General features: G+C 34.6%; 4 protein-coding genes across 5 annotated transcripts; 3 read left to right on the top strand and 1 right to left on the bottom strand.

The window, feature by feature from the left end:
* Positions 1-1,072: 1,072 nt before the first annotated feature.
* On the top strand, positions 1,073-13,635 carry LOC143918181 (uncharacterized). The gene is made up of 11 exons (XM_077439933.1): positions 1,073-1,373; positions 4,978-5,036; positions 5,117-5,300; positions 5,388-5,557; positions 6,852-7,104; positions 7,178-7,359; positions 7,478-10,592; positions 12,016-12,148; positions 12,221-12,349; positions 12,419-12,619; positions 12,701-13,635. The coding sequence occupies exons 1-11, from the start codon at positions 1,185-1,187 to the stop codon at positions 12,862-12,864; spliced, it is 4,779 nt and encodes a 1,592-aa protein (XP_077296059.1). The 5' UTR covers positions 1,073-1,184; the 3' UTR covers positions 12,865-13,635.
* Positions 13,636-15,362: 1,727 nt separating this feature from the next.
* On the bottom strand, positions 15,363-21,029 carry Mo25 (calcium binding protein Mo25). The gene is made up of 7 exons (XM_077439927.1): positions 20,409-21,029; positions 19,269-20,273; positions 17,192-17,308; positions 16,970-17,112; positions 16,454-16,622; positions 16,088-16,357; positions 15,363-16,019 (listed from the first exon to the last, which is right to left on the bottom strand). The coding sequence occupies exons 2-7, from the start codon at positions 19,395-19,397 to the stop codon at positions 15,840-15,842; spliced, it is 1,008 nt and encodes a 335-aa protein (XP_077296053.1). The 5' UTR covers positions 19,398-20,273; positions 20,409-21,029; the 3' UTR covers positions 15,363-15,839.
* Positions 19,125-25,147, top strand: Paf-AHalpha (Platelet-activating factor acetylhydrolase alpha). 2 transcript variants are annotated; one of them, XM_077439931.1, is made up of 5 exons: positions 19,125-19,858; positions 21,154-21,823; positions 21,905-22,111; positions 22,449-22,571; positions 22,802-25,147. In XM_077439931.1, the coding sequence occupies exons 2-5, from the start codon at positions 21,749-21,751 to the stop codon at positions 23,081-23,083; spliced, it is 687 nt and encodes a 228-aa protein (XP_077296057.1). In that variant the 5' UTR covers positions 19,125-19,858; positions 21,154-21,748; the 3' UTR covers positions 23,084-25,147. The 2 variants fall into 2 exon arrangements, with proteins under 2 accessions (XP_077296057.1, XP_077296058.1); XM_077439932.1 differs by having other exon boundaries at positions 19,164-19,858; positions 21,644-21,823.
* A 111-nt stretch (positions 25,148-25,258) lies between these two features.
* LOC143918178 (deubiquitinase OTUD6B) lies at positions 25,259-26,634 on the top strand. The gene has a single exon (XM_077439928.1). The coding sequence runs from the start codon at positions 25,362-25,364 to the stop codon at positions 26,295-26,297; it is 936 nt and encodes a 311-aa protein (XP_077296054.1). The 5' UTR covers positions 25,259-25,361; the 3' UTR covers positions 26,298-26,634.
* Positions 26,635-27,151: the final 517 nt, after the last annotated feature.

Below are 27,151 nucleotides of genomic sequence, written 5' to 3'. Positions count from 1 at the left end.
AGCAAAGCGGCAGACTCATGGCACGTAATTCGCGTGTATATCTCCACGATGGCCAAAAAAACGGATACGATACGTTGACGGATGTTGCTGTAAGGTATGAACAGGAAATGTCGGGTACTGCTGTAAGCCTGCCGTGGCGTAAACGTGACGGTTGGTATGAATATACCCATACAAACTGTACCAAAGAATACTTTTCGTACGGCCGGATACCTGCTGAAGTCGGTACGTGCTGACTAGGTATGAACAGACCTTAATAGCGAAGTAATAATTAGAGGTTGGAATCTGAAGGGGCCGGAAACGCGCCGCCTATTGTTCCATTGTTGTAAATCCTTTGTAAAAAAGGTTCGGCAAACGTTTAACAATGCATTTACAATCTTTGAACAATAAACAGCCCCTTCAGATTCCGGTCTCTAGTAATAATAGCTGATGTGGCGGCTCGCTATACGACATGGTCGAGTTTGGTCACCTTCCTGCGAGTGGGCACCAACTCGATTGTGTTCAGATTGTGACGGATGTTGCTGTAAGGTATGAACAGGAAATGTCGGGTACTGCTGTAAGCCTGCCGTGGCGTAAACGTGACGGTTGGTATGAATATACCCATACAAACTGTACCAAAGAATACTTTTCGTACGGCCGGATACCTGCTGAAGTCGGTACGTGCTGACTAGATATGAACAGACCTTTATACACAGAGATTGTGGATCGAAAAATATTAAACATTTAGCATTAAATAAATACAAGAATTTTTAAGTAGAATAATATAAAATATCAATATCGGTCAGTCGAACGTCCCGACAAGGGGACTTTCGAGTAGTCCAGGCCCTGAAACTTAGCGCCGTCTCATTGGCCTTGATTATACATATGTACATTCAGTTCTTATTTTTTAACTTACTAATTTACTAATTTTTAAAATATCAATATTTGATATAGTAACGATACGGATATCGTTCAAAATGTGGGGAATGCTACTCTAGTGGAATAATGCGAATGTAGCCGAAATTGAATGTAGAAAGGCGGGTGAAAAGGGGCACGTTAGTAAGATCGTGTGTATGGGCGTGATAGGCAGCGTTACGACAGAGGCGAGTGGAGTGTCAGTGAGTGTCGTGCGAGTGTGTGTGTGACGGACGGCGGGCTGACAGGCAGTCGTGTGTGGGGTGGCGGGTCGGCGCGGTGGCGGGGCGACGATGAGGGCTCAGCAGCAGTCGCGGCGGGAGGGGTGCGTGGGGGGCGCAGGCTTGGGCGATGGGGGCGCCCCGGCCGCCCCCGTGCATTTGCAGCGCCGCGAGACGGGACTCCGCCCCGGACTGACGCAAGCCGCCCTCTGCCGAGCCGCTGAAGACTGCCTCGTCAACAAGCGGCATTTGCAAGAGAGGGTAATTCGTAATTCGTAATTCATCATTCATCATTCATCAAATCACTCCCTTCACTACCTTCACTACCTTCACTACCGCTTTACACTTTCCATCTCACTTCTCGCCATCGCTCGAATCAAATGCGCACAAATACATGTGCCATGTTTGCCATTTTCAAAAGGGCGATCGTTACGTACAAAAAAATAATCGATTCTATTCGTCGTACCTTATCCGTTTCTTGAAAATATACATATACACCCACTCGTGTAATGTTTTTTGTATTATTTTACTACCAGATTGTACAATATGCTAAATTTGGGGCTAAATCTCTGAAATAGAGTACCAGATCATCATCTAAAGCCTGCCTAACCGCGCTCGAAAAAATTACCACTGATTTTCTGTCGTGAAGTATCGATTGAGCTGCCAGTTTTGCAGAAATTAAAAGCGCAAATTAACAGTATTGTTTTTCGTTAATTGCTTTTTGGTCTTGTTTTGCGCACTTACGTAAAAATTTTTGTATGCTTCCCTTTTGCTTTGTTCGTCCGGGACGGTGTTTACTTCCCATTTCAAGGCTGGAAATATTGACGTCAATTTCTGTGTACTTTTTTGTATTTTCATCTGTACGTTACACAACCTTTAATTTATAATCTCATCATATTGTATTGAAAAGGTTTCATTCATTTAGATTTTTCTTATGAAAATATTCTTATTAAATTAACCTACGCGGGTAATACTTTGACAATAAAGTAGCATTTTTTTTTATATACATACGTATCTTCAGCCAGCAAATCATTTGTATAGTCTTTTCCATATTTGTCAAACGCCTACCGTTTGTTTAAAAAGTACATATTTACATTTTTTTATTGTTTGTTTATGTATGAAAACAAATTTTTTTTTAATTTAATCTATTTTTAGTAATAGTAACTAATGTAATTTAAAACTAACTTAAATTATATATATATAGTTTAATACTATTCAAGTTTGATAAATATAATTGGGTTGATAATTACATAAAATGCAATGTTGAATTATTAACATATTTTATTTAAAAACACTTACAACAAACATAAAAGTAAACAATTACTATTGTCATTAATCCTGTCCATGGCAATATCATTAACCATATATTTAACGTCATCAACAATAAACTTCCTCTTACGATTCCTCGTTTTTTTTTTTTTTTGGACAATTTATGTTTATATCGTTATTTTTAAAATCCTGAACGATTGTTCTTATTTTTGTTACTGACACTTTGTCGCTTCGGCTACCTGCTTCATAAGGACCTTTAGAAACTTAACTCTTTGTGGCAACGAGTATACCTAAAATACGCAAATTCCTATATTATCATCTTGTAAAAATCTAGTTACTAAAATATTTTGAAAATAGTTACCGAATTTGTGGTCTCTTGTATATTTTTCAAATAAGCATATACATTTAAAATCACTTCTTTGGTTTGCCCCAATAACGCTCTTCCTTGTCCCAATTTACTGCATTCCAACATCACTTAACTAGAACTTTGCAAATACTGTGTATCTATCTGACCGTTCCGCTTCCTGTCCAATGATAAACTGACTGAACGATGTCGTCATAATGCACCAATCCTGTGCATCTGCAGCATTCGATAAAGTTATGTGGCATGGTCTATAACATATTATGCGAACACATAAACATAAAATAATAGAACTTTTTCAGTGTTCTTTAAAATTCTACGGCCAAACTGAATATTGCATGAGTATATATGAGTACTGAATATTTCATGAGTATATATGTGAATGAATCGCCAGTTTTATACGTATGTATACTTTCATGTTGTGCACAAGATATTCCTGAAATATCTCATTACAATTACTAATCCGGTGTCAAATAATAATATATGTCTATCTATTTTACCAAACCATATGTTAGAGAATAACAATACACCATTGCATTTTTAATGTGATAGAAATCTAGAATAGCTTATATGTATGTACTATATTATTTCAGTTGACATGATAGTATAGAGAGATTATGCGATTTATATTCCCCAGCTAAGATGTTTTAACCAATAGGAATCGCTAATTTAGGGGTTAATGTATGTTATTTATCATAACAAAGCTCCTTGAACAATGTGAAACAGAAGCTCAAGTTAACCTACTGCCAAGGTAATTGAAATAGAGTTTTGTGATCATACTCTGACTATATGTATGTGTGAAATCGATTATGTCTCACGACATGGAATTAGCTTTTATTCACTACTCACCCTTTTGAAATTGTAATGTGATCTTGTTTTTTTCTTTAGATCTTAATTCCCCATAGAGAGACTGTCTATTTTTTTTTCTAGCTAATAATAATATGTGAGTGATATTATAAAGCCTGTGTTTATTTATTTTAAGTTTGGACCATTGTGGCATTACAAGATTTCCTAATGCGCCGCCACAGTGGTCAAAAACATAACAAAGAAGAAACAAAAAATATATTGATTATACAGAAAAAAAAAACAATAGCAGGAAAAGTTCAAACAATAATAGAAGTAGTCACAATAATTATAGTTAAAGATAAGGAGAAAAATTGGGAATGTCTTGCATTATATATGTTATGTATGTACAAGAACCAGTCGTGAATACAAAACATCCCTGTGAAGCTCAAATATGTAGAAGACCGAAGATCAAAATTCACTCATAGATCACTATCCAATTGTGAAAATAATGATGACCGCAGGCTACCAGACAAATAGGTTAAAATAATCTCTGATAACCTACACTCACTGAGAGGAAAATATCGCATTATATCACTGAAAATATCACGGCAACAACTATTGCATTACAGTCGGATCGCTCTTGGAATAAGAGCCATCCGATAAAGAACTGTGCAGGCAGGAGGTACATCAAATGATGATGTCTACCACGCACATAATTATTATTTATTTTTACATTGATATATACCAGGAAGACCCCAATGCGCCTTCTTGGACAATTAATTATAAACAATGCAGCATTTATTATTTCATAAATCACTATATTTCCAGAAGCTGAAGAACACAAAATGAAAAAGAAAAACACATTATATTCAAATGTTCAGTTATTAATCCTTGTTTTCGGTCAGTAACATATCAAAATGGTTATTTAGTATTATATATGGTCCGTATCCATTAGTCAGTACCTTTGTGATCGGTTAATATATTAAATGATCTTTTATTTATTTAAGTAATCAGTAATTTATATGAAAAGGATACTCGCATGAAATGTTGAATGATTATCGGAAAAAAGGGAACAAAAAAAATACATGAACATTGTTAGAAAAGGGCTTTAAGTTGAAAATATGATACAAATAATTATTTGACAGTATTAAAAAAATGAGTACGGAAATATCAAAATTAGTCTTGGTCAAGTAGAGCAGCCGTGTTTGGACCATACTAAGATACCAAAATAAGAAATTTTTTTTGCTGACCATTTAATGTTTTTACTGACCATTTTTATTAATTCTTACTGACTGACCGTTTTTGTATTTAGTAACTGACCAAAAAAATTGTTGCCATTTTATATACTAAGTAACTTAAAACCACATCAATATCGAATCGCCCTTTCTCGATTTAGTGACTCAAAAATATTACAGTATAAGGGTTATTAATGCTTTGAAATATTTATAGTTTTGTGAAGTACCGGGCGTGCCACGTTCCACATTTTTAATGGTCTTCAGTCCTGATGGGTAAGCATTATTCATTAACTAAAACTTAATCAATATTTGATGCGTTATATATGTATATGAAAAGTCACAATATTTTATAGAACTAAAGTGGCTTCAACACACGGCAATCATAATGTTTACATCAGCGAATTATCAAGCGGCAAACACGTGAAGACTTTGAGTGGTCATCCACGTACACCTTGGTGTGTAGCGTTTCATCCATCGCACACCCAAGTGCTAGCTTCTGGTTGCTTGGGAGGACAAGTCCGCGTATGGGACTTGAGTGTGAGCATATATTTATAGTTGTATTATGTTTCATTTAAATTTATTACATTTATCTGATCTCATAATTATGCTATTGATTTTTTTCAGGGTGGCAGTGAAGTTTGGACTGTTAACACAGATTCTGTGGCATCTATTACTTTTCATCCCCGAGATCATTTGCTCGTAATCGCCGCATCCAACGAGTTGCACTTTTGGGATTGGAGGAAACCGAGACCATTCAAGTGTATAAAAACAAACAGCATTAAAGCCAAAGTTAGGTATGTCATAAAAATACGTCTCATATATGTACATACGAGATGTGATAAAATAAAAAATACCATGTATAATTTAAGAGTGAATCAAAAGACTGATATGCTTTTATCATTAGGTTTTTAACCTAGACCTTTAATGTATGTTGATAAGATATCTTTTTCGCTTTTTTCTTGAAATAAATGCAGGCAGCAGTGAAAATACTAATAGTTTTCTTCAATGGTAAAAAAAAGTATTTTGTAAAGTTGATGATATGTATATACATACATACATACATATAATATTTACTTATAATACCTACTAGTGCTTCCAATCCCGGAAGGTTTCGTCAGCACCGGGATTGCGGTGCTGGGAAATCTCGATTCCGGGTTCCCGTTCCTAGCACCGGGATTCCGGTGTATAAGGAAAAAAAAAGTTCAATTGCACATGCATTTAAAAAAAAAGTGCAATTACACATACATTTAAAATCTTATTAAAATATAAATAATATAGAATACTGTGTACTATATGAAAAAAATATATAATACACAGTATTCGTTTATTTATTTTTATTATACAGATCTGAATTTTATTTTTATTTTTTATTTTAAAATAAGTTCGAAGTTAGCTAAAACGAAACAATCCATCTAATATAAAAACTCCAATTTAATTGACTTTATGTAAAAAAAAAATTTCACACCAACGAATTTTATTCAATAATTAATTTTAATATAGTTTATAGTACTATGTATATATCGAAGAACTGGACATATAAATATTATAATAAAATGTACTTACATAAAAAAAGATAATCTTCGTACGATTAACAGAAACAACAGCGTCTTAGTACAACACACACCGCGTAACGAGATCTAAACACTCCCCTGTACGACTGAGAAAATCATATTCGATCCTAAATAACACAGGTCTCATAATAATAAAAAAAATGTCAATATGCTTCGAATATCATTGCAGTTGAGGACAAAATCTGCAATACAATTCAGGCCGTGCGTAATATTTCGAGGAAACGGCGAGCTGGGGTGAAACGCTTCAGTGCAAACAAATGTATTATGACTGTTCTGCATTTTCCATATTATTTTTGTAAAAATAATATTTTAAAGAAATTTCTGCCAGCACCGTAATCCCGGTATTCAGACTAGTTTCAGCACCGGAATTCACGGTACCAGAAATCACCGGGATCCCGGGATTGGAAGCCTTAATACCTACATTTTTTGTATATTCAATCACACCTTGTTGTATGTACATATGTATATGGTTATTCAATAAAGTGTAAAAAATTAAATCAACTCATTAACATTTTAGATTTGTTGCATTCGACGCTCTCGGTCATAAGCTCATCACAGGCATAACATGTTGGCCTCAAAATCAATCATCAGGAAGCATCACTTCTCCATCAGTTTCATGCATTCCACCCGAAAATGCTCCATCGCACATTCCAGGCAGCTCAACCCATGAACAAATCGTAACGTCTTATCATCATTTGGTACAACGTTACGATAGCCTCGTAAGAAATTACCATCACTTAATCATGGCTCGATCGCATTTATCCAATATGGTAGGTGTTCAATCAACATTCTTCGATGTTTATTTACTAGTCGAATCTTCAAAGTCATATTATAACATTTCAGATTGATCGCGGCACAGATCCTATGGAAGCCGACTGGCCTTCAACGTCGAGTTCTTCACGAAACGTTGAAAGAAATTCTAATTTAAATCAACCGACGAATCTCATACCTGGTACGAGTGATAGTGTTGAAGCTAGGACTACCAATAATCATCCTGCACAAATAACCATACGTAGAATTCATAGGTATGTTTGTTTCAATATATATATTGTATCTGTTAACTCGTTTCAAATAATAATTTTGGTTACCATAGTTTCAATTGTATAATGTTTTTAATAAATGTATAATCATGTGCTATTTTAGAACTTCTTCAAGTGAACCGACAACTTCAGCAACATCCCAAGCTTCTAATAGTGCATCAGTTCCAATCGATAGTACAGCATCTGGTGAAACTAGAAGGCAAACACCTGATACAAAACAAAGTAATGCAAATAAAAGTGAACCGACAACTTCAGCAACATCCCAAGCTTCTAATAGTGCATCAGTTCCAATCGATAGTACAGCATCTGTTGAAACTAGAAGGCAAACACCTGATACAAGACAAAGTAATGCAAATAAAAGTGAACCGACAACTTCAGCAACATCCCAAGCTTCTAATAGTGCATCAGTTCCAATTGATAGTACAGCATCTGGTGAAACTAGAAGGCAAACACCTGATACAAGACAAAGTAATGCAAATAAAAGTGAACCGACAACTTCAGCAACATCCCAAGCTTCTAATAGTGCATCAGTTCCAATCGATAGTACAGCATCTGGTGAAACTAGAAGGCAAACACCTGATACAAGACAAAGTAATGCAAATACAGCTGTTCCGGGGCCGTCACAAAATTCGACAAGCTCGGCAACAACTCCTCCCATGAGCCTCTCGCAAGCGTTTTCATCCAGTCAAAGTATCAGGAATGAATTGACCGCGTCTTTGAATAGGCTGCAAGGCTTCATGGAAAATTCTATCGATCGAACACTAAATTTGTGGGATAGATACGATTCGACAAGTTCATCGACCAGGCGTACGAGCAGTAATCCATCGAGAGATTTTACTTCCCGTTCATTATGTAGGAGAAATTACGTCAATTATTTGAGAACCTTAGCCGAGAATGCTGAGCCAAATCCTCCATCTGACTCCACAAACAATCAAGTTCCAAGGTTGGACCGCATTCGGCACAATTTGCATGCACTGCGAGATCTAAGACTTAGAGATGAAATAGATGAACACGTGTCACCAATTCCTCCGCATTTAGAGCCTAGGATTGCTACTAGGGGACCTGAGATTATCGGTACAGAATTTACACTTCGAACCCCGCAACCTACGATTCTACAATATGAACCCTCGGAACCGTCCAATGTGAATTCAGAAACGAGAAGTTTGAACGCTATTCACAACATGCTACGTAACTCAGGAAATAGGCTGCTTAATTTACTACGAAATTATGGAGTACGAGGCCAAAGCAGGGCGTCTCTCGACGCTGACCGTGATCGGGATTCTTCATCAGAACGCACCGATGACAGACACAGTTTATCTGATGCTGAATATATGATTAATCACGGTTTTGATATTCTACCGAATATTGCTACAGCTTTGAACGATAATTTGGATGAATCTGTTTTAGGTGATACGACTCGGAATCCTAGCAATTCTGAAAGCGACACATCAAGCAATGAGATTTCTATGCGAAATTCGAATCAATCAACGTCGTCTGATAACGTATTTCAAAGCCCAACCCCGGCAGCCCCTGAAAATTCCTCAGATACTAGAGTTTCGGGTAATACTTCTGCAGATGGAAGCACTCCATCGACTAGCAGTATAGCAGCATCTATTATAGGCACTATTAACCGGTCTCACGATGCATTCAATAGAGTCACACTTGGAGTGGAACTCATTCAAAGACATGCAGAGACGTTGGTAAGTCTCTGGTCGCGAGTTCTCTCGACTTCGGCACATCCTTCGTTGAGTCGAGTGAGATTAATGTGGGAAGATTTACGTAGAGAAATAATGTTGCTGCAGACTCCTTCATCAGAAGAACAACCAAGTACTTTTACACGTTCAACTCTTAATCGCTGCCAGATGTTGAATGAAATGCTCTCACGGCGATATACTGGTCCTCAACCTGGACGTTCAAATCAATCCCGTCGAAGCCGACATCATCCTTATGATAGAGCAGATCCATCAACTAAAAGATGTCCAGGAGCAACCCGAACTAAATCTTCATCGAATTCTCAAACCAGTGGTAATCCATCACAAGGAACTTCTACTGAAAATGGTGCTTCAACGTCTTCGACTAATATCCCCGAAGCAACGCCATCTGTGAGCAATACCGATAGGAGGTCACACGAAAGAGCTTTTTCAATATGGAGACGATTAAATAGATCGGCTAGACGATCTTCGATTCCGCTTTCCACTCGATCTCAGGAAATCAGACATCGTAGGAATGTTAACATATGTCGACGTGGTGAACTAGAAATAACGAGGGATAGAATTCGTATGCGAGCTCGCAGGATTTTAGCTATTATGTTCAGCATCATGATGGATTGTTTAAACGCTGGTCATTTGGGTGATCGAATTATCACTATGCTTAAATATCTGAAGAAAGCTTTAACCGTTACTTGTCTGCTACTGATGACCCATTTATTCTCACTCGAGTCTCGCAGATCAAGTGCATCTTCTAATAGGCAAGAAAATAATGAATCCTCTCCCAATGTGGAACAGTCCAGAGTGCCGACTAACGAAGAATATTCAAATTTTATACGTATAAGTAGTTTTCCTGAAGATACAGAGCACTTCCGAGGAGTGCCAGATCCATTCGCCGTTCGACGTCTCTTGCAATTGAGGCGAATGTCGTTAAACCCAGGCGCTTTCAATCTTCGGAGAAGTATTCCGTCTCGTAATTTACAACCATTTCTTACAGAAAGTACCAGAGCTCCTGAACCGAACTTTGAGGCTGGTACGATGCCTTCGACCAGTGGCTTGCAACCAAATTCTAACACTACTGAATCAGGAACTCAATCGAGTGAAGCATCTATTAATGCGCTTCTATCGAATTGTAACTGTCCGAATGAGAGTTCGTTAAGATCACGACTCTCTCAAGATCCAAGACTAAGATCTCATTTACCATGCTTCTACAGGAGACTTCTATTGAATCAAGGCCTCATGAGTAATATGTTGCAAATATTGCGACGAAGGTGTGAAAATTTAGATATAGTACCATCGCCAGAGGAGAATTCCTCAGCTTATCGACTGAGTAGAGCTAGAAGGTTCGTCACCAGAAATGTAGATTCCAATAGCGAAGAAGGAAACAATCCCTCTCATATCAATGTTTCCGTACCTGTAGTACAAGTTAACGATATTCCTATAGAAATTACTGAAAATCAAACGCAACGTTATGCAACTTTCAATGAATTTCTACAACCGATTATGGCACAGGTATTTATATTGTTACATTTTTTTTTTTTTTTATTTCAAGGATTGGGCTTATAAATATAATACATAACTAGGGATTGCAATTTACTGGTAAACGGTAAATAATTTTTCTAATTACTGGGTTTATACGTGGATTTGGTAACTGCATGTGGATTATTTTCCTAAAAACCTTGCCTTAGATTGAACCGTAAATAATTAAAAATACCTGAGCAGAGACTCAATTTTTACTAAGGACGAAATCACACAGGGAAGAACGTGGCACATGGTTTTTTTAGATACTTTTAAACATGCGAAAAAAATATGGCGTGCCTTGCACATATTCGCGGCACTCCCAGCACACACCGTCCCAAAATCACCCCCTGAAGTGTTTTCGGTAAAATTTTATCCTTGCTTGACAGTGATCGATAACGGTGTATCCTATATTTGAAGAAATGTAGGAGAAACATGTCGAAATAATAAGATCGTATGAATTAACAATGAACTGGGAACGCTCTTTCTTGACTGCGTCCAAGACCGCATGTCGTTTCGTTCATCTCTATGTGTATATCCCTAAGTTTGACTCACTGAATTCGAATATCACAAGGATTTTTGTTGGTTTGCTCTCGTTTAAAAGATCTTTTTTATTTGAATGTACTAATTCGAGTAGTAAATGATTTTAAATTACAATATGAAATGTTCTTATCGCCCATAAGCTAGCGTGAGCGAGTGATACGCTTTCTATTCGTCATCTCGCTCTTGCATCATGCATGTAACAGCATTTTTAAACTCAATTTAAAATCATTTACAGCTTGAATTAGTACGTTTAGACAATAAAAAAAAATTTAATAAAAAAACCAATCTTTATAAACGTGGATAAGTGAAAAATTAGCGAAATAGACCAGATTTGAGATCAGGTATAACTAACTAAAGATCAGATCGGACAACTATAAGGTGAAAGATAAAAAAACTACTTGAAAAAATTTTACTGTCTGGTTTAGAAACTTAAGAATAATTTTTGCGGCCTTATTTAGAAACCTTGCTTACGTAATATTTTGTGGAACCCTGTGAGAAAATCATAAAAGGATAAAGATTATTAAATAAATTTATTCCCATTTAATGAAATTATTATGTAGATTAGCATTTAATAAAATTACTTTTGGCACAGCAAAACTAGATTTTGAATTAAAGACTGCAAAAACCGAAAATCTGTAAAAATTGCATATTTTTTTAAACGAGAGTAAGCCAACAAAAATTATTGTCATATTCGAATTTAGTGAGTCAAACTTAGTAAAGATTGATTAGTATCCACTCCCGTAAGTAAAACACATGATTTTTTGTTGCTCAGTGTAATTAGTAAAAAAAAAAATTATCAATCGAAAAAAATAGTTCCAGTATTTTCAGTTCTGTGTTAATTATCCATTTAATTTGTTAAAATTTTTTATTTTAGAATGCTTTCCAAGAGGAAAGTGAAAATAGATTAACAACGACGATTCGCTTTGCTGCAGAATCTCCTCCTTTACAAGTTTATCGAATACAAGCGTGGGATTTTACCCGTGGAGATTTACCTGACATATCAGATGGTTATTGACTTCTACGCAATACGAGGTTGATTTTACACTACAACATGTATCTAAATATATTTTGACTTTCAGTGAACAAAAATGTTGTCGTACGTGAATGTCGGATACACAATGATGCAAATATTGATATCTCCGCAGACGGCCGTATGCTCGTTGCAATACTGCCTGCTCATAGAATGGCCCATGCCACTCCAACTTTAGGTATACTTTCAATTGGTCATTATGGAATTATTGCAGTAATTTTATTATTTATTATCTTTTATATTACAGGCATATTTTCTTTGGATTGGAATAATCTCGGCGAATGTTTATACAAGACTTTTTTGGAGCAAAATGCCGTGTCAGTGTCTCTAAGCCCATGTGCTCGTCATTTAGCCGTAGGCTTAGGCTCAAGGAGAATCAGTTTGTTACCGTACGGACAAAATGGCACTATGGCCATAATATTTAGACTCGAAAGTATTAAAGCAAAAGGTTGAGATTGTATATTTTTTGTCATTAAATAAATTTTAATATAACATATTTTATATATAATTGTTTTGTTGAAATTTATAGGCAATGAGACGACATCATTGAAAATTCTTAAGCCAATTCGAACATTGGAGCATAATTTCCAGGACTCCGGTTTTACCACCCTTAACTGTTTAAGATGGGCTCCGCAACCTGGCCAGGGTTTGGTGTACGCCAACAGCATCGGTCAATTGAAAATTCTTAGTTAATTATCTTGCTCTATCAACAATTGTATTGAATGCTCGAGAATGGGGAGTTTAAATAAATTAGTTATAATTATTTGTATCTTGTTCGTACTTTTATCAAACTCATGCGATCTCTGTTTCCCAACAAACTTTACAATTAGCATTGCATGTGCATAAATGTGAATTTCTTTTTGGATCGACATTTTGTAGATTTTGCGCCTATGAATTTCGAATTTATAAATACTATTACTATTGTATTGAAATGTGTACTGTTAAAATCTTAAATGTGTAATAATATATGTATTGGTACAGTTTGTAAAAGGAAACTCATTCTTCGAATATAAATTCACTTTGGATATAGAAATAGTGAATGTGAGTAAAATGCGAAGCTTGGTGAGAATGGTAATATGATGCATGCATGTGAAATTATTGATCAAATTTCTTCATTGAATTCGAAGACCAATTTTTTGTTTTTTTGCATTTGACCAAATTTAAAACGGATGGCCCATAACCATCTGGACTATTGGGAGTTTCCCATAGATATATAAATATATAGCATAATATATCTAAACATACTTTATAATAATTATTACCAAGTTTAAGTTGCAATATTAAAAAGTATTTTTTTTACATTTAAAATGTGTTACGTTACATATTTATAGTTTGTACTGAAATATTCCACCTGTATTAAAATATTATTTCACGTTTTAAATTTTATTACTAATAGCTACTAATTCATTAGGATAAATTCAGTATAGCTTGTCAACAATATAAATAAAGTATGCAAAACATTCAATACTAATTTCATTTACCACAATTCCTTCTTTCCGTGTAAACCAAGGATTCAGAAAACTGTAGAATATTCCAATATTACTCGAGGGAGTCTTACAGTCTCCCAAAATGATCAGTAAACTTATAAATGGATGTACACTTTGTGAAAATTTTAATAAAACTGCTACTGTTTAAAATCTGCAATAAATGAAAAAAAGGATTAATTAATTAATGAAATGCTATGAATAAATATTTTTTATTTCACGAAATTACGGATTATACATTTTTTTTTACAAATTGTAAATTTTTAATTTCGATTGGGTGGAAAAAATCTAGTAACAACTTTTTGTGATAAATTAAACAGCATACGACTGTGATGTTCAATTACGTTATATAATATATATATATATAAATATTTTTTACAACATCCCAACAGCCCGTAAATCTAAAGCGATGCTTATACCTTTACATATGTATACTTTTTTTGCTCTTTTCGATTAAGAATATTCTATTTATGGTAGTTAAAACATAAAATATACAATGATTAAGTAAAATGAGACATCATACTATTACATCTACAATGTTACACTGCTCGGAATTAATTATCGGTATAAATTTAAGCACACTTTCAAAGATATGTATCACAAATAATAATAATAACAAAGAAACATTAGTACGTATACTTTTTGTTCGTTAAATGCTTGTGAAATGAATTTCAAGTGCCATGTTTTCACAAATTTAGCAAGCTATGGTTCATGACCCACTTTCGAGTTTGTTTATTTTTTATGGTTACTTCACATAAAATAGTTACATATATAATATGTATGCGGTGTTAATGGGTTTTATTGTTTTTACATCATACAAAAAAATTCAACTGGGTTTCGAAACAATAAAACTCATATTTTTTTGTATAATTAACTTTTAATATCTCGTCTATTATCGATATCCACATATGCATTTATTTAAAAACATTCCTATTTAATTATGATTTTTGTGTCAGGTTTAGATACATAATGTAATCGAAACAAAGAAAAAATGTTTGGCAACGATAATACTGACAAAAGTTGAAGAAAAAAAAAAAACTTAATAGGCATGTAATATGAAATAAACGCACAAAATATTTTATTCATACATAATACTGTACAAAAAGAAAAATCCAAAAAAGGTCAATGTAAATCCCAAAATGAGAAATTTAATCAAATACATTTCCAAATATTTGCTATCCAATAAAAACATTTTTTAACGACCACATGACAATCGCCAAACTGAAATATGAGTCAAGCACCATTTGTTACATATAAATAAATAAATAAATTAAAATGAAAAGCTTATGGGTTTCTTTCAACGTATTTACTACTTAATTAACAATGCAAATGTCTTTATTTTGCCTGTCAAATCATCAATACTATTAATATTTAAATACATTTTTTCTTATTTTTTTTTTTAATGTTTGACACCATAGTATTTATATTTGGGACAATTCTGAACAGGATAGTAGACCAAGTGTGATCACCACGCCAAATCAATAGTGCATTTCAAGAATAGTATATTTAAATTGAAAAAAAAAAATGATTGGCTATAATGTATGTATTTATTAATCTACCATATTGCACAATTATGACTTTCCTGCGACATAAAAGTAGGCAATAGTTTTACACAGCATATATGTATATGCTCAAAGCTTCGAGATATATAATAGATTCTCAACTAATTCTCAGTTTAAATTTGGAAGATGATTGGATCTATAGATGTAAATTTAATGACAGTAAATGGAGTTTTAAACTAGAAAAACTATCCAAATAAAAGAGAATTGTCCCATTTCTGTCATTGAAATATAATATTATTACATAATATAGTTTTGACTAGTTACGTAAGAAGTATTTTAAAATTTATTTGGGCATCGCAACCCGGGAGGAACGTAATAGCAGTATGATGGAGATGGTCATCTGTCAGGGTATCCGGATGTACGATAAATACAAACATTTAAAGTACATACACCTATGCCGCATATGTATTTTTAATTATGTAAAATATAACTAGCATTTTATAATTTAAAAAAATAGTCCTATGGCTTCAAAACTTATGTAATTACATCGTTTATTATTGGTGATCAATTTTTTTTAATTTAAATTCTTTTATCATTATTTATTTTCAATTCAAAGGCATGTAAAGTAGGTTAGAGAAGAAAATTTTATGTTGGCCGTGCAATAATAATTATGCAGTAAATGTTAGTGATCTGATGGCTTCAATTCTTTTATCTGTTTAATGAGATAGGCCTTTTCATCATTGAATTGTTCGTCTTCGGAACGATCTGTATGAAATTTAGTTAAGAAATCCACTAATTTGTCTTGATTACGTAAAAGTATGTCCAATATTGGTTTAGGTTTATTTGGATTAGCCACGAACACCTAAAAAATGTACATAGTTAATAATCGTATTTACAATTTTGTGCAAACATGCAAAAATAAAAACGTACCTTGAAGACATGGAACGCTTCAAACTGTATGTTGCGTGATTTCTCTTTTAGCATATTCATCATAAGTTTTAAATTATCCGGATTGGAAATGTATCTTGTCATTACGGAAAAATTATGCCTATCAAGTAAAAGTTCACCCAATAACTTTAAACTTTGTCTTCTAGTCACGTAATTTTCGGAATTTAATAGACGTTGATAGTGACCAAAAACTGTATCATAATTTGCTTCCAAAAATTCAGAACACAATAATTTATGCCTGGTTAAAAGTTCCTGAAACGTATAATGACAATATTATTCGCATGACTCTCAATAGATGTATGTATAGAGTAATAGAATCAAACGATGATATGAAGAATTCACGCTCACCTTAAAAGTAGAGAAGGCATCAGAGGCTATATCAAACGTGGAAACTTCGACGTATCTGAAGAAGTTGAAGAAGTCCTCCGAGTATAACATTATTTTGGCAAGTGCCTCATACCTGGCACACTCCCGCAACATCATCCCACCGTTCAAGGCAATCTCTTGATGTTCATACCTAAAGTGAACCAAAGTTAAATGATTGCGATATTTTGCTTGAATCGTATTTAAAAATAATCACAAACACATATACTCAAGCACGCATGCACATACTTGTGTGTTAATCCCGATATGATTCATGAAGATTAATACCGATTGTTTTTCGTGTCTATCTATTAAATTGTTTAATTCGTTAATTAAACAATTTATTAGTATGTTTTATTTTTTTAAGTAAATTACTAACAAAACACAAAAATCATCATTTACAGTGACATATTTTATCTGAAGAAGAATTAACAAATACAGTTAAATGTAAGATGAATACATATATTGCATAAAACGTGATATGTACGCGTGAAATCTTACCCAGTCATGAGAGTGAACAGTATTTCAGGTTTGGTACAGATGTGTTCAACGGTCGGCGATCGTGTTCCAATTTGACGACGTAGAACATTATTAAAAACTTGTGCTACATCTTTCTTTCCTTCGAAATCTATCCGATTAAGATTCTGAAAATATTCATCGAACATTATTAAAACACAAGGAAAAATTATTAACATATATCAACGGGGAGTTCGAGCGACTAACCTGGATTAAGAGGAGGAGAAGATTTGAGTTATACAATTCTTGAGCCAGTTGAGCAACTATTATATCCGTTTGAGGTTCTACATCAGACGTGCCGTACAACATATTTTTTATTAACACCTGAAAAGTCAACAAAATCGAAATGCCAATTAGCGAAGCGAACTTTCAATTTACATAGCTATCGGTAAACACATTAAAAATCAATCACAATTGAATATTGTACGCAATTTGTAGTCATATTTAGATGTGGTTTTGTGATAAAGTAACCGGATTTTTAAAAACTGAAAGCCTCTATAAAGACTTTGAATTTAAATCGGGGCCGTGGAGTCGGAGCGTTTCAAGTGGAGTCAGAATCGAAGTAGTAAAAAATCAACTGACTACGACTACTATTTATTACGGTAGATATATCAACTAGACTCTCTGATTTTACTGAAGTAAATCCACTGGTAAATTAAAATTTAATAATTTCTTTATAAAAATTGTATTGTAAGTATTTTGATGTGTTATAGCCAAAACCGACGTTTCCTCAGTTCTTTTAAAAATCATTTTTACTCTCATTTCTTTTATTAAAATGATTTGTTTGTGTATAAAATTCATAAACATACACTATGAATGTACTTACTTCTTATTTTTACCAATTTTCACTTCCAATAAATTAATAAATTGGGTAACATGTCAACTTTTAATGTTTTCTTTAATTCCTTTAATTTTTTTATAATTTGAATACCGCTATTACCTTTATTACTAACAATTTTATACTTTGCCAAGAAAAGTCGATCTCACTGGAGTCGGATCCGAATCATAACAAAAAGTTAATAAATTTTGAACCGATTCCACAGCCCTGATTGAAACGATACATTGCAGATTTTGAAGAAAAAATATGATCATTATTAATTCATTGAAATGAACAAAAAAAAAAATTGTTATCAATTATTTGAAAAACATGAATGGACTTTTATTTTATTTACAAACGCAACCATTTCCGCTTCTAAGAAAATATTTATTTCTCCAGATGATAAATAACACAATGGTTAGTATTTTTCATTATTATCTTTTTTCGTTTTGATTGTGCAGTGCATACACATATGTAGTTTTCCTGTTTAGATAGTGGTTTACAAGGTTCTGTTGTAAAATTTTATATATCAAAATATTTCGGCATATCATTATTAATAAAGTAATCAATTTGGAAATTCTCGAAGGAATATATCTATACTACACTCGGGTTTATTACATATTATGTATTATGTACTACATCGGTGAAAGTAATTGGTCTCATTCGCCTACATACACATGATGAAAATTCAATTACAATTTTCTGTAATATAAAAATATATCGCCACTCGTATACCGAGATAGTTAATTTAGACAGCATCGATCGTGAAAAAAGTTTTTTTTAGTTAGCAAAACTTTCAAGAGATGTCTCTAGACAAATTAAATACTCGCACTCGATTGTTTCGATTTAAATTTTAATCAATTCCGTATCCGACATTGAATAATTTACTTTCACGTTATAAAACTATGCAATCCATTCGAACGTGTGATAAAAATACATTTTCACAATTTCTGACAGACGGCTTGTGCGAAAAGGAAAAGTGACAGCTAACCATAAACGCAGTGGTGCCAACCTTAAATCGTCCATATTGAAGAGGCGAACGTTCAAAACGACCGATGTATCGAGTGACCGAACTCGCACGAGCCCTCATCGGAACGAAACCAAGTAGACAATTCAAAACGGCGTTGAAAAGAAATAAACAAAAGTATAGAGGGAAATGTCAGATTGGTGTTTGGTATCGGGTGTCGGGTGTCGGGTGTCGGCTGTCGTGCAACATAACAAACGTGTGCGATGCACTTACAGATGCAAGTGTATGCGTGCGCGAGCTGCGTGTAAACATGTGTGAGCGCGTGACGCGGCGACCGAGTATGTGTTTGAGCGGGTGTGTGTGTGAGTGTGTGCGCGCGCGGTGTGAGCACGTACGTGTACGTGTGCATGTGTAGGGCAGGAGAGGAAAGTGCGGTGCGGTGTGTCCGTGTGAGTGAGTGGTAGTGTGTGCGATAGTTGATATCAAATATGTATACTGACGAGGTTCTTGCTGACGTCCTCTTGCGCCTTGTCGGACTTCTTGTCCTGGCGCTCGAGAGCCGTGAGCGCGTCCTTGAGAGCGCGCACCAACTCCGCGGGACTCTTCTGCGACTTGCCGAAGAGCGGCATCGCGGCCTCTTCACTTCGCTGCACCTCACTTCACTTCACCTCACCTCGCCTCGTCTCGCTTCACTTCACTTCACCTCACTTCACTTCACTTGACTCACTGTGTCGCCGCCGTGACGCGAAGTGGCGATTGGCAATTGGCAATTGGCGATTGGCGATTGGCGATTGGCGATTGGCGATTGGCGACCAGCGACTCGCGACTGGCGACTGGTGACTGGTGACTGGTGACTGCTGAATGCTGATGGACACGACCGACTCTCCGCTGGCTCCACTGACGACTGATGCGGCGCTCTGCTGTGCTCGCGAGCACACCTGCCAATTGCCACCACCACTGCCACTGCCACTGACGTCACGAACGCGCAGCCAACCGTACCGCTCTTCGCCACTTGCGATTACTGCTATCAAAATTACAATCAGTGACAGCCTGACATCCCTACACTTCAAAATGCAGTGGCGTTGCTAGGGTAGGTGTCACCTAAAAAATATTTTCTAATATTTTTAATTGTTTTGACTTACAGGAGAGACGCGCTAAAATTTAAGCCAAGTTCATACTTTGTTTCTGGATTGCGTCTCCGTCAGACTGAATGGCTACGTCCACACTACCGATATCTACACCCGATATTCTCGAATTTTCCATATCCAGTTGACCAGTTCCCGTATTGCCACCTGTGGTTGCTATTTAGGAACTGGTTATGGAAAAATTCGCAAATATCGGGTGTAGATATCGGTAGTGTGGACGTAGCCAATCAGTTAACCTTCTTGCATTTAGGTACATATACTAATTTCTCAGGAATTCTAACAAAAGCCAATTATTACTCATATTTAATGCTATATATAACTGGATATCCCAAATGTGAATCTCTGCCAGGATAACCGCTGCTACGAAAAATCACTCGCGCGAATCTCCTGTCGCAAGAAAATTTCCGTACAGAAAATTGCCCAAATATTGCTTAGAAAATGCTTTTTTTACGAGATTTGGGAAATTTTGAGCAATATTTGGACAGTTTTCTGTACGGAAATTTTCTTGTATGACGAATTTTCGTACGACAGGAGACCCGCGCGAGCGATTGTCATAGCTGCGGTTACCCCGGTAGAGATTCATATTTGGGATGTAATCACCGAACCATATAGCTGCACCAGATGGTTTTCGCGGTAGCTGTATAAATACAGAAGGCTGTATATATACAGAAATTGCAATGAGGCGTGTTGCCACTCGAGGACTGTCATACAAAGAATATGTTGAATTGGCGTTTTTCAATTTGGTGTTTGGTGTCACCCCAAAAATGGTGCTACCCGGTGCAGACTGTGTAGCGTGCGCCAATAAAGTTTACTATGATTCCGAATATTATGTGATTTTTAGTATCAAATCCCGTTTTCATAATTTTCAACTAATCATGAAAACATCAAGTTTAAGACTACATACTATAGAAAAAAATGCAGCCATAATAAAAGTTATCAATATTTTTTGTTTTCCATTAAAAAAAGTACGTGTGAACCAATTTTTCATTTATATTTTGGACATGTCTAGGATCCCAAATATTCGTCAAATGAATTATTCTAATGTCGAATATTAAAATCATGAAATATTCAAGTTTTCGAATATATTCGAAATGTTTAATAAATTTTTAAATGTTGAAAAGAATAACCAAAAGAAAAAAACGAGCATATTTATAACAACAATATTTATTTAACATTTAAAAATACATATTTTAAAAATAAAAGTGCATTACAAGTTTTGAAATTTCAAATTTGTTCGCAGTTTCGTCTTGATTGATCCCGCTGTAGAAAATACTCTTTCAGTTACGGTCGATGTAGGCTTAATAGTTAATAAGGAATTACACAACATATTTAACGTCTTATTTCTTTTTTTAAAATGGTCGAAATCTTTGAATACCCTTTTTTTTATTCATTATTTCTTCACAAATTGGGTTATTGTTTTCGAAAAATGACTCAATTGAATTATAAAAAAATAATAATCGAATAAAATTTAAAATATTCAAAAAAGGCCGAATATATTCGAATATTCGATTGGAATCCCTAAACATGTCTCGTTTTGAGCTTGGCGGGGGGAGGCTCACATGTAAAGTAGCCTAGGGACCTGCCCGAAGGCAGTGAAGGTCCATAAAAGACCTTTACTTTTAACATACAGTATAAGAGACAGAGTGAGCTTTAATTTGAATCTAATTTAATTGAATTTACCATGGATTTAATAAGATAACGAGTGAAATGATTATTTAGAATAATCGTAGTGTTGGTAGAAGTTGCGCAATGCAGTGCGGTGCGGTGCGGTGCGGTGCGGTGCGGTGTGGTGTGTGGGTGCACGTGTTGGTGTTGGCTGCTGGCTGTCAGTTGAGATGGGCGGCAGCGGGGGCCCTGCGGCGGCCGCTGTGCCGCCCGATGTCGACGGAGACGCCAGATGGATCAGCATTGTAATCCCCACTACTCATTACACTTTTATCCGTGCCACAGACTCAGGACTCACCCCCCTAATAACCTCATTTTCATTGAAGCATAATAGGTTCTTGCTGGACGCTCGCGACAAAGATCCGGAAGTTATCTTTCTGGGCGATTCCATTCTTCAATTTTTGGGCCACACTGAAGTTTGGAACCAGTGGTTTGCTCCGCTTCACTCTCTCAACTTCAGTATTCACAGGGATCAAACACAAAATGTCTTGTGGAGGGTCGTCAACGGAGAATTGGATAATGTTCATCCAAAGGTACGTTATTTTCACTTTATCCAGAAAATACGTACATACCGTGCATAATGTATATCATCGCAAATTTCGTTGTCGTATAAAATCTAACCATAGTAAATCTTACTCAATCGTAAAAAATGTTATCATTTATTTATCTGAAATTGGTTCCATATTGAAACATATGTATTTATGGTTTTATTGCTATTGTCTTACTTAACGTATGTGGACATTTTACACTTACGGTCGTTTTAAGTTTTTTCATTAGGAAAATTTTTTAATTTGAATGTTCGTAGAAATATCAAGACATTATAATCGAGACTGGAAGTTTTTATGTGTTTCTGAAATTTCTTATTTTCAGGTGATCGTGCTTCATGTAGGTACTAATAATATCGATAATTCAGCATCAGAAATCGCTGAGGGTATTCTGGAAATAGTGAGAACTATTAGAGACAAACATCCCACTCTTTATATTGTTATTCCAGTAAGTAACCATTTTATTTTTATTATATAATGATTCTGTTACCTGATTTTTCAATTTTAGAGAGTACATTCTCATTCAGATTTTGTACAACTTCATATAAATTTAATTGAATTCGTTTATATTATACTTATTAATTTTCATAATAGATTTAATAGCCTAATAGAGATTATTTTGTCAATATTTTTTAGATATTTTAGCATAGTAATTATTTTTTTGTTTTATTATTATAGAGTTTACTTCCTAGAGGACAACATCCTAATAGTCTTAGAGATAAAAATAAAAAAGTTAATGAATTAGTTAAAGAAAAAGTGTCTAACATGGTTAAAGTGGAAACAGTTTCTATCGATAACGGATTTGTACAGCCAGATGGAACTATAAGTCATCACGATATGCACGATTATTTAATGTTATCCAATGCTGGTTGTCGAAAGGCTTTTGAACCAATCTATGAACTTCTAACTCAACTGCTTTCTGAAGGAGAAGTGGAAAAGGATCTGACGCCTTCGGAATGATTTACTCCGTTAAAAATGTGATTAATTGCTTTATAATAATATAAGCGTTGTCATGCTCAGTGGATTTACACAGTAATTTACTATTTGACTCGCGTAGTAAAGTTAACGTATCTCCCACAGTTTTAATAATTTTGTATATTCTCAAGAGTTTTCAAATGAATGCTAATTAATTGTACATGTATTGGAGTTTTTTGAATCATTTAATGATGATTTTCTATTTAATCGTATTTATTTAAAATTATAGTTTAATGTACTCTTAAAGCAGTATGCTTTCAATAATTAAGAGTAAGATATTATTTATACCCACATTATTCCTTCTGGTGACAATTTTTTTCTACAAACCAAATAATCGTAAAAATACACTTTAAAGTGATATTAAGGTATAAAATTTCGAAATGCTAGTTAAAAATTAAAATAGCTTTAAGCAGCTTTTGTAGATTTATACAATGTATGTGTTAAGCTTATTTGTACATTTAATTTAATTATAAAATTCCACATTTATACATCTCAATATAGAATTATCTCATAATTTTTGAAAGACCACATTCCATGAATTTAAATTAAGAAATGATTATTTTTTTTAGTTCTCTTTATTTTATATTTCATAATTTGCTACAAAAATGTCAATTGAAATAAATTTTATTGATCTGTTTTTGTGATTTAAGTTAGTAATTACCTTAGTGGTTTATTTGTAGTTTTCAAATATTTTGTAGTTGAACTGTACTTATGAGTTGAAGATATTTATTGTGTAATTATAACTGAATCATAATATATCAAAGACAAAGTGAAATAAAATGTGATTTCCATATACCAAACGGTTAGCTTTTATTTTTTATAGTATTTTTTCCATTTAAGTGTTTTCAGAATTCTAAGTATTCATTATAATTTGTGTCTACATACCCGCTTGTGTATTCAGATGTAACAAAATGTATTTAAAGCAAAAGCTATGATTAAGTACCGCATGATCAATTCCAGCGGTGGACAGTGCAAGCGCATACGATAATCGTATGTTAAATTAAAAAAAAAATTTTCAGCCATTAAGTTATAAAGAAAGCAAACAGAAGTATTCATAACTATGGATTAATGATTATTTTCCTTCTCTAAATATGTAGATTAGGATTTTCTGATTGCTTTAACCTTAACATGAAAAAGAGATAAGAGATATAAAACATTACCACTAACACGAAAACCATGTGAACTGTATAAGAGGTATGTAAAAACAAACATTACGTAAAAAGCTAATGTAAGTGGGTAATTCTGGAAAAGTGGGGAGCACTTAATAGTTATTCATTATCATTGGTCCATATTTGTTCCGTGTTGGATATACATATGTATGTATTCAGCTTTGTTTTTATGTATTAAATCGTTTTTCACTATTCATTTAGGTTTAGTGATTATTCTGCACGGATAGATCACTGAACATCTGGCACCCGAAAATCCCATCCATCGAACTATCATACTAACAAAAATTCGAGTGCCAGATATTCTGTATTCGCGATTTTCGTGACAAAACCATTCATTTAATGTTATAATTTCGGTGAATTCAACTCGAATTCAAATATGACATTATGGAAGAGTAGAATTTCTACAATGAGATAGGGAATCGATTACATTTTGAATTTAAAATTAAATTACATACTGCTATAAATTCGTATTAAGCACGTGAATAATTGTGGGTATTCAAGAATCTGATTGAAGCTAATAATTTGAATAGATCAATGGTTTTAAACTACTGAAATTACTTTTATTATCTGTTTCCTTTAACAATACTGTTTTTCAAATTCTATTTTATTATCTGCGTTGTAAAACAATTTATAATTGTCAGTATTTTAATCAATTTTGACCAGTATTTTATGGACAAAATGCTCAGTATTATATTACTAAATGTCAGTATAAATAAAAATGTACATTTGCCAAACAATGCCACGCCAAAAAAAACAATGCCTCTTGGATGGAATTGTCTATCAAGACCGTATCAACCTTGTGGTAATACCACCCAATATTAAATACCTTGTAAAAAGTAATACTGGCCATTCGTCAAAATAAAACTTATCATTTAACATTAATGCTGACCATTTATTATTTATAATGGCTGTTTAATATAAATACTGACCTTTCATATTAAAATAGGTACTAGTAAAATACAAGCCATTTTAAAATAAGAGATCGTATAAAGCAGATAGATAAGGTTGTGATTGAAAGTTTTAAGACCAAATCTGTTAACCTCAATTTTTGACGTCTACGTATGTTGCTGTGAGAATTGGCGAGAAGCCACCCCATGGAGGCTGGGGAGGGTGAGGGGGCGGGGGTGGAGGTCGACAATCAGATTGAAACTCGAGAGCAACAACAGCAGCGTCATCGCCAAGAGAAACGTCTGCTGCAAGCTCAAATTCAGCAGCTCAAGAAAGCTGCTGGAAAACCTGACAAAAAGAAAAAGAAAGAGTTAGACGTGCTGGTCAATAAGCTCGAAGAAGACCTTCGAAAAACTCATTTGAATGAAGCCGCTACTTTCACTAACTGTCACGTTGATATCGAACAGCCAGAATCACAAGTAGAAGATGAGCAAGAGCCGCAGCCTGAACCCGAACACCAAGAATCGACTGCGGTGACTCGCATATCTAGGGCTCAAAGACGGCGGGACAAGAAAACTGCTTCAGAGGTAGCCCGTACTCAAGAAATCGCCGATAGCATAGCAGCCGGTGCTGGAGCCGAGCGTATAGCTGAAACACGTGTAATACAAAAAGCCCTAAAAAAGCGAGGTTTAACATTATGGTCCATCTCTCCTGATGGTAATTGTTTATATAGCGCAATACGGCATCAGCTAGCAGCCAAGAGTAGACCATTTTTAGTGCGTGAGCTGCGTCACCTCGCTGCTAAATACATAAGAGCAAATCGCAATGATCTGAGTCCTTTTATGTGCGATCCGGTCACCGGCGATACCCTGACGGACCAGCAATTTGAGCGCTATTGCCGGGACGTCTCCGATACCAATTCATGGGGTGGGCAGATCGAACTGCAAGCGCTCGCTTCCTCTCTCAAGACTGCCATTCATGTTGTTCAAGCTGCTCCTCCCGGTCTCATTATCCAAGGAGAAGAATACTCGAAGAGCGGTGACGTCATAGTGTTGACTTATCATAGACACCTGTACGGTTTGGGCGAACATTACAACTCAACCCGGGAAATGGAGCCCAACGATAATTCTCCAGAGGAATAGACTCTTAATGCATTTTATATGTACATATTAATTTAATTATATGTAAGATTATGGGAGAACTTGTCATAGAACATTTCATAACTTGACGACTTACAGAAGAAAATGTCAATTCATTCAAAATTAGTATGCGTATGATGATGAATGAAAATGTTATGAATCCTTAAGAAAATATTTCTCAAATTTGAAATGTCATATGATGAACTACCCAGTGACCCAAGACGATAACACCTACTTAATTTATATATCATTTTTAAAATCGAAAATAAATAATTACTTTGTATTTGAATACTTTTATTTGTATGTCATTGTGAAATCACCTCAATTAGACTTTTTCAAAGCACTCCTTTTCGTTATTTTTACTTTCCTTCACACTAACATACTCATGGTATATCTCACTTCATTTCCGCAACAAGTATCTTCCATTTCCATATACTTCTCTTTACATTTCTCATTACATCATCCATAATTTTATTTCTATAATGTATTTCGCCTTCTATCTACGTGATATGATATACACATGATTTCTATCATAACACTTGAGTCTAGCGTATGTCGTTTTCGGTTAACACTTATAAAGTTGTAAGTGCATTCATATGAAATATGTATATTATAAATAGTGCACATACACTTCCCACTTGTAACTAAGTGTTCTGAAAATTATGAAATAATTTAACTAATGATTAATTTAATAAATTCATTTATTAAAACCCTTTAGAAGATGACTGTTTTACCATTAAGAGCCTGGCTACACCGGGTGACTTACGGGCAACTAGACAGCAATTTTATGGAGCATGATACATTAGGCAGTTTGCTGGTTTCCAGAGCTATAAAGTCACCCGACCAGCGAAATCGGT

This window comes from Arctopsyche grandis, chromosome 10 (assembly GCF_051622035.1).
Source record: "Arctopsyche grandis isolate Sample6627 chromosome 10, ASM5162203v2, whole genome shotgun sequence".
NCBI classification, from domain to species: domain Eukaryota; kingdom Metazoa; phylum Arthropoda; class Insecta; order Trichoptera; family Hydropsychidae; genus Arctopsyche; species Arctopsyche grandis.
This window is presented reverse-complemented; position numbering and strand designations above follow the sequence as displayed.

What these genes read in the sequence shown, in the direction of transcription:
- Mo25 (XM_077439927.1), bottom strand. Translation starts at nt 19,397, where the DNA reads ATGCCGCTCTTCGGCAAGTCGCAGAAGAGTCCCGCGGAGTTGGTGCGC. An exon ending in TTCTCCTCCTCTTAATCCAG is followed by an intron (nt 17,113 to 17,191) that starts GTTAGTCGCTCG and finishes GAATATTTTCAG; the next exon opens with AATCTTAATCGGATAGATTT. An exon ending in CTGTTCACTCTCATGACTGG is followed by an intron (nt 16,623 to 16,969) that starts GTAAGATTTCAC and finishes GGTTCACTTTAG; the next exon opens with GTATGAACATCAAGAGATTG.
- LOC143918181 (XM_077439933.1), top strand. Translation starts at nt 1,185, where the DNA reads ATGAGGGCTCAGCAGCAGTCGCGGCGGGAGGGGTGCGTGGGGGGCGCA. An exon ending in ATGGTCTTCAGTCCTGATGG is followed by an intron (nt 5,037 to 5,116) that starts GTAAGCATTATT and finishes AATATTTTATAG; the next exon opens with AACTAAAGTGGCTTCAACAC. An exon ending in TACAACCGATTATGGCACAG is followed by an intron (nt 10,593 to 12,015) that starts GTATTTATATTG and finishes TTTTTATTTTAG; the next exon opens with AATGCTTTCCAAGAGGAAAG.
- LOC143918178 (XM_077439928.1), top strand. Translation starts at nt 25,362, where the DNA reads ATGGAGGCTGGGGAGGGTGAGGGGGCGGGGGTGGAGGTCGACAATCAG.
- Paf-AHalpha (XM_077439931.1), top strand. Translation starts at nt 21,749, where the DNA reads ATGGGCGGCAGCGGGGGCCCTGCGGCGGCCGCTGTGCCGCCCGATGTC. An exon ending in TGGATAATGTTCATCCAAAG is followed by an intron (nt 22,112 to 22,448) that starts GTACGTTATTTT and finishes TCTTATTTTCAG; the next exon opens with GTGATCGTGCTTCATGTAGG. An exon ending in CTCTTTATATTGTTATTCCA is followed by an intron (nt 22,572 to 22,801) that starts GTAAGTAACCAT and finishes TTATTATTATAG; the next exon opens with AGTTTACTTCCTAGAGGACA.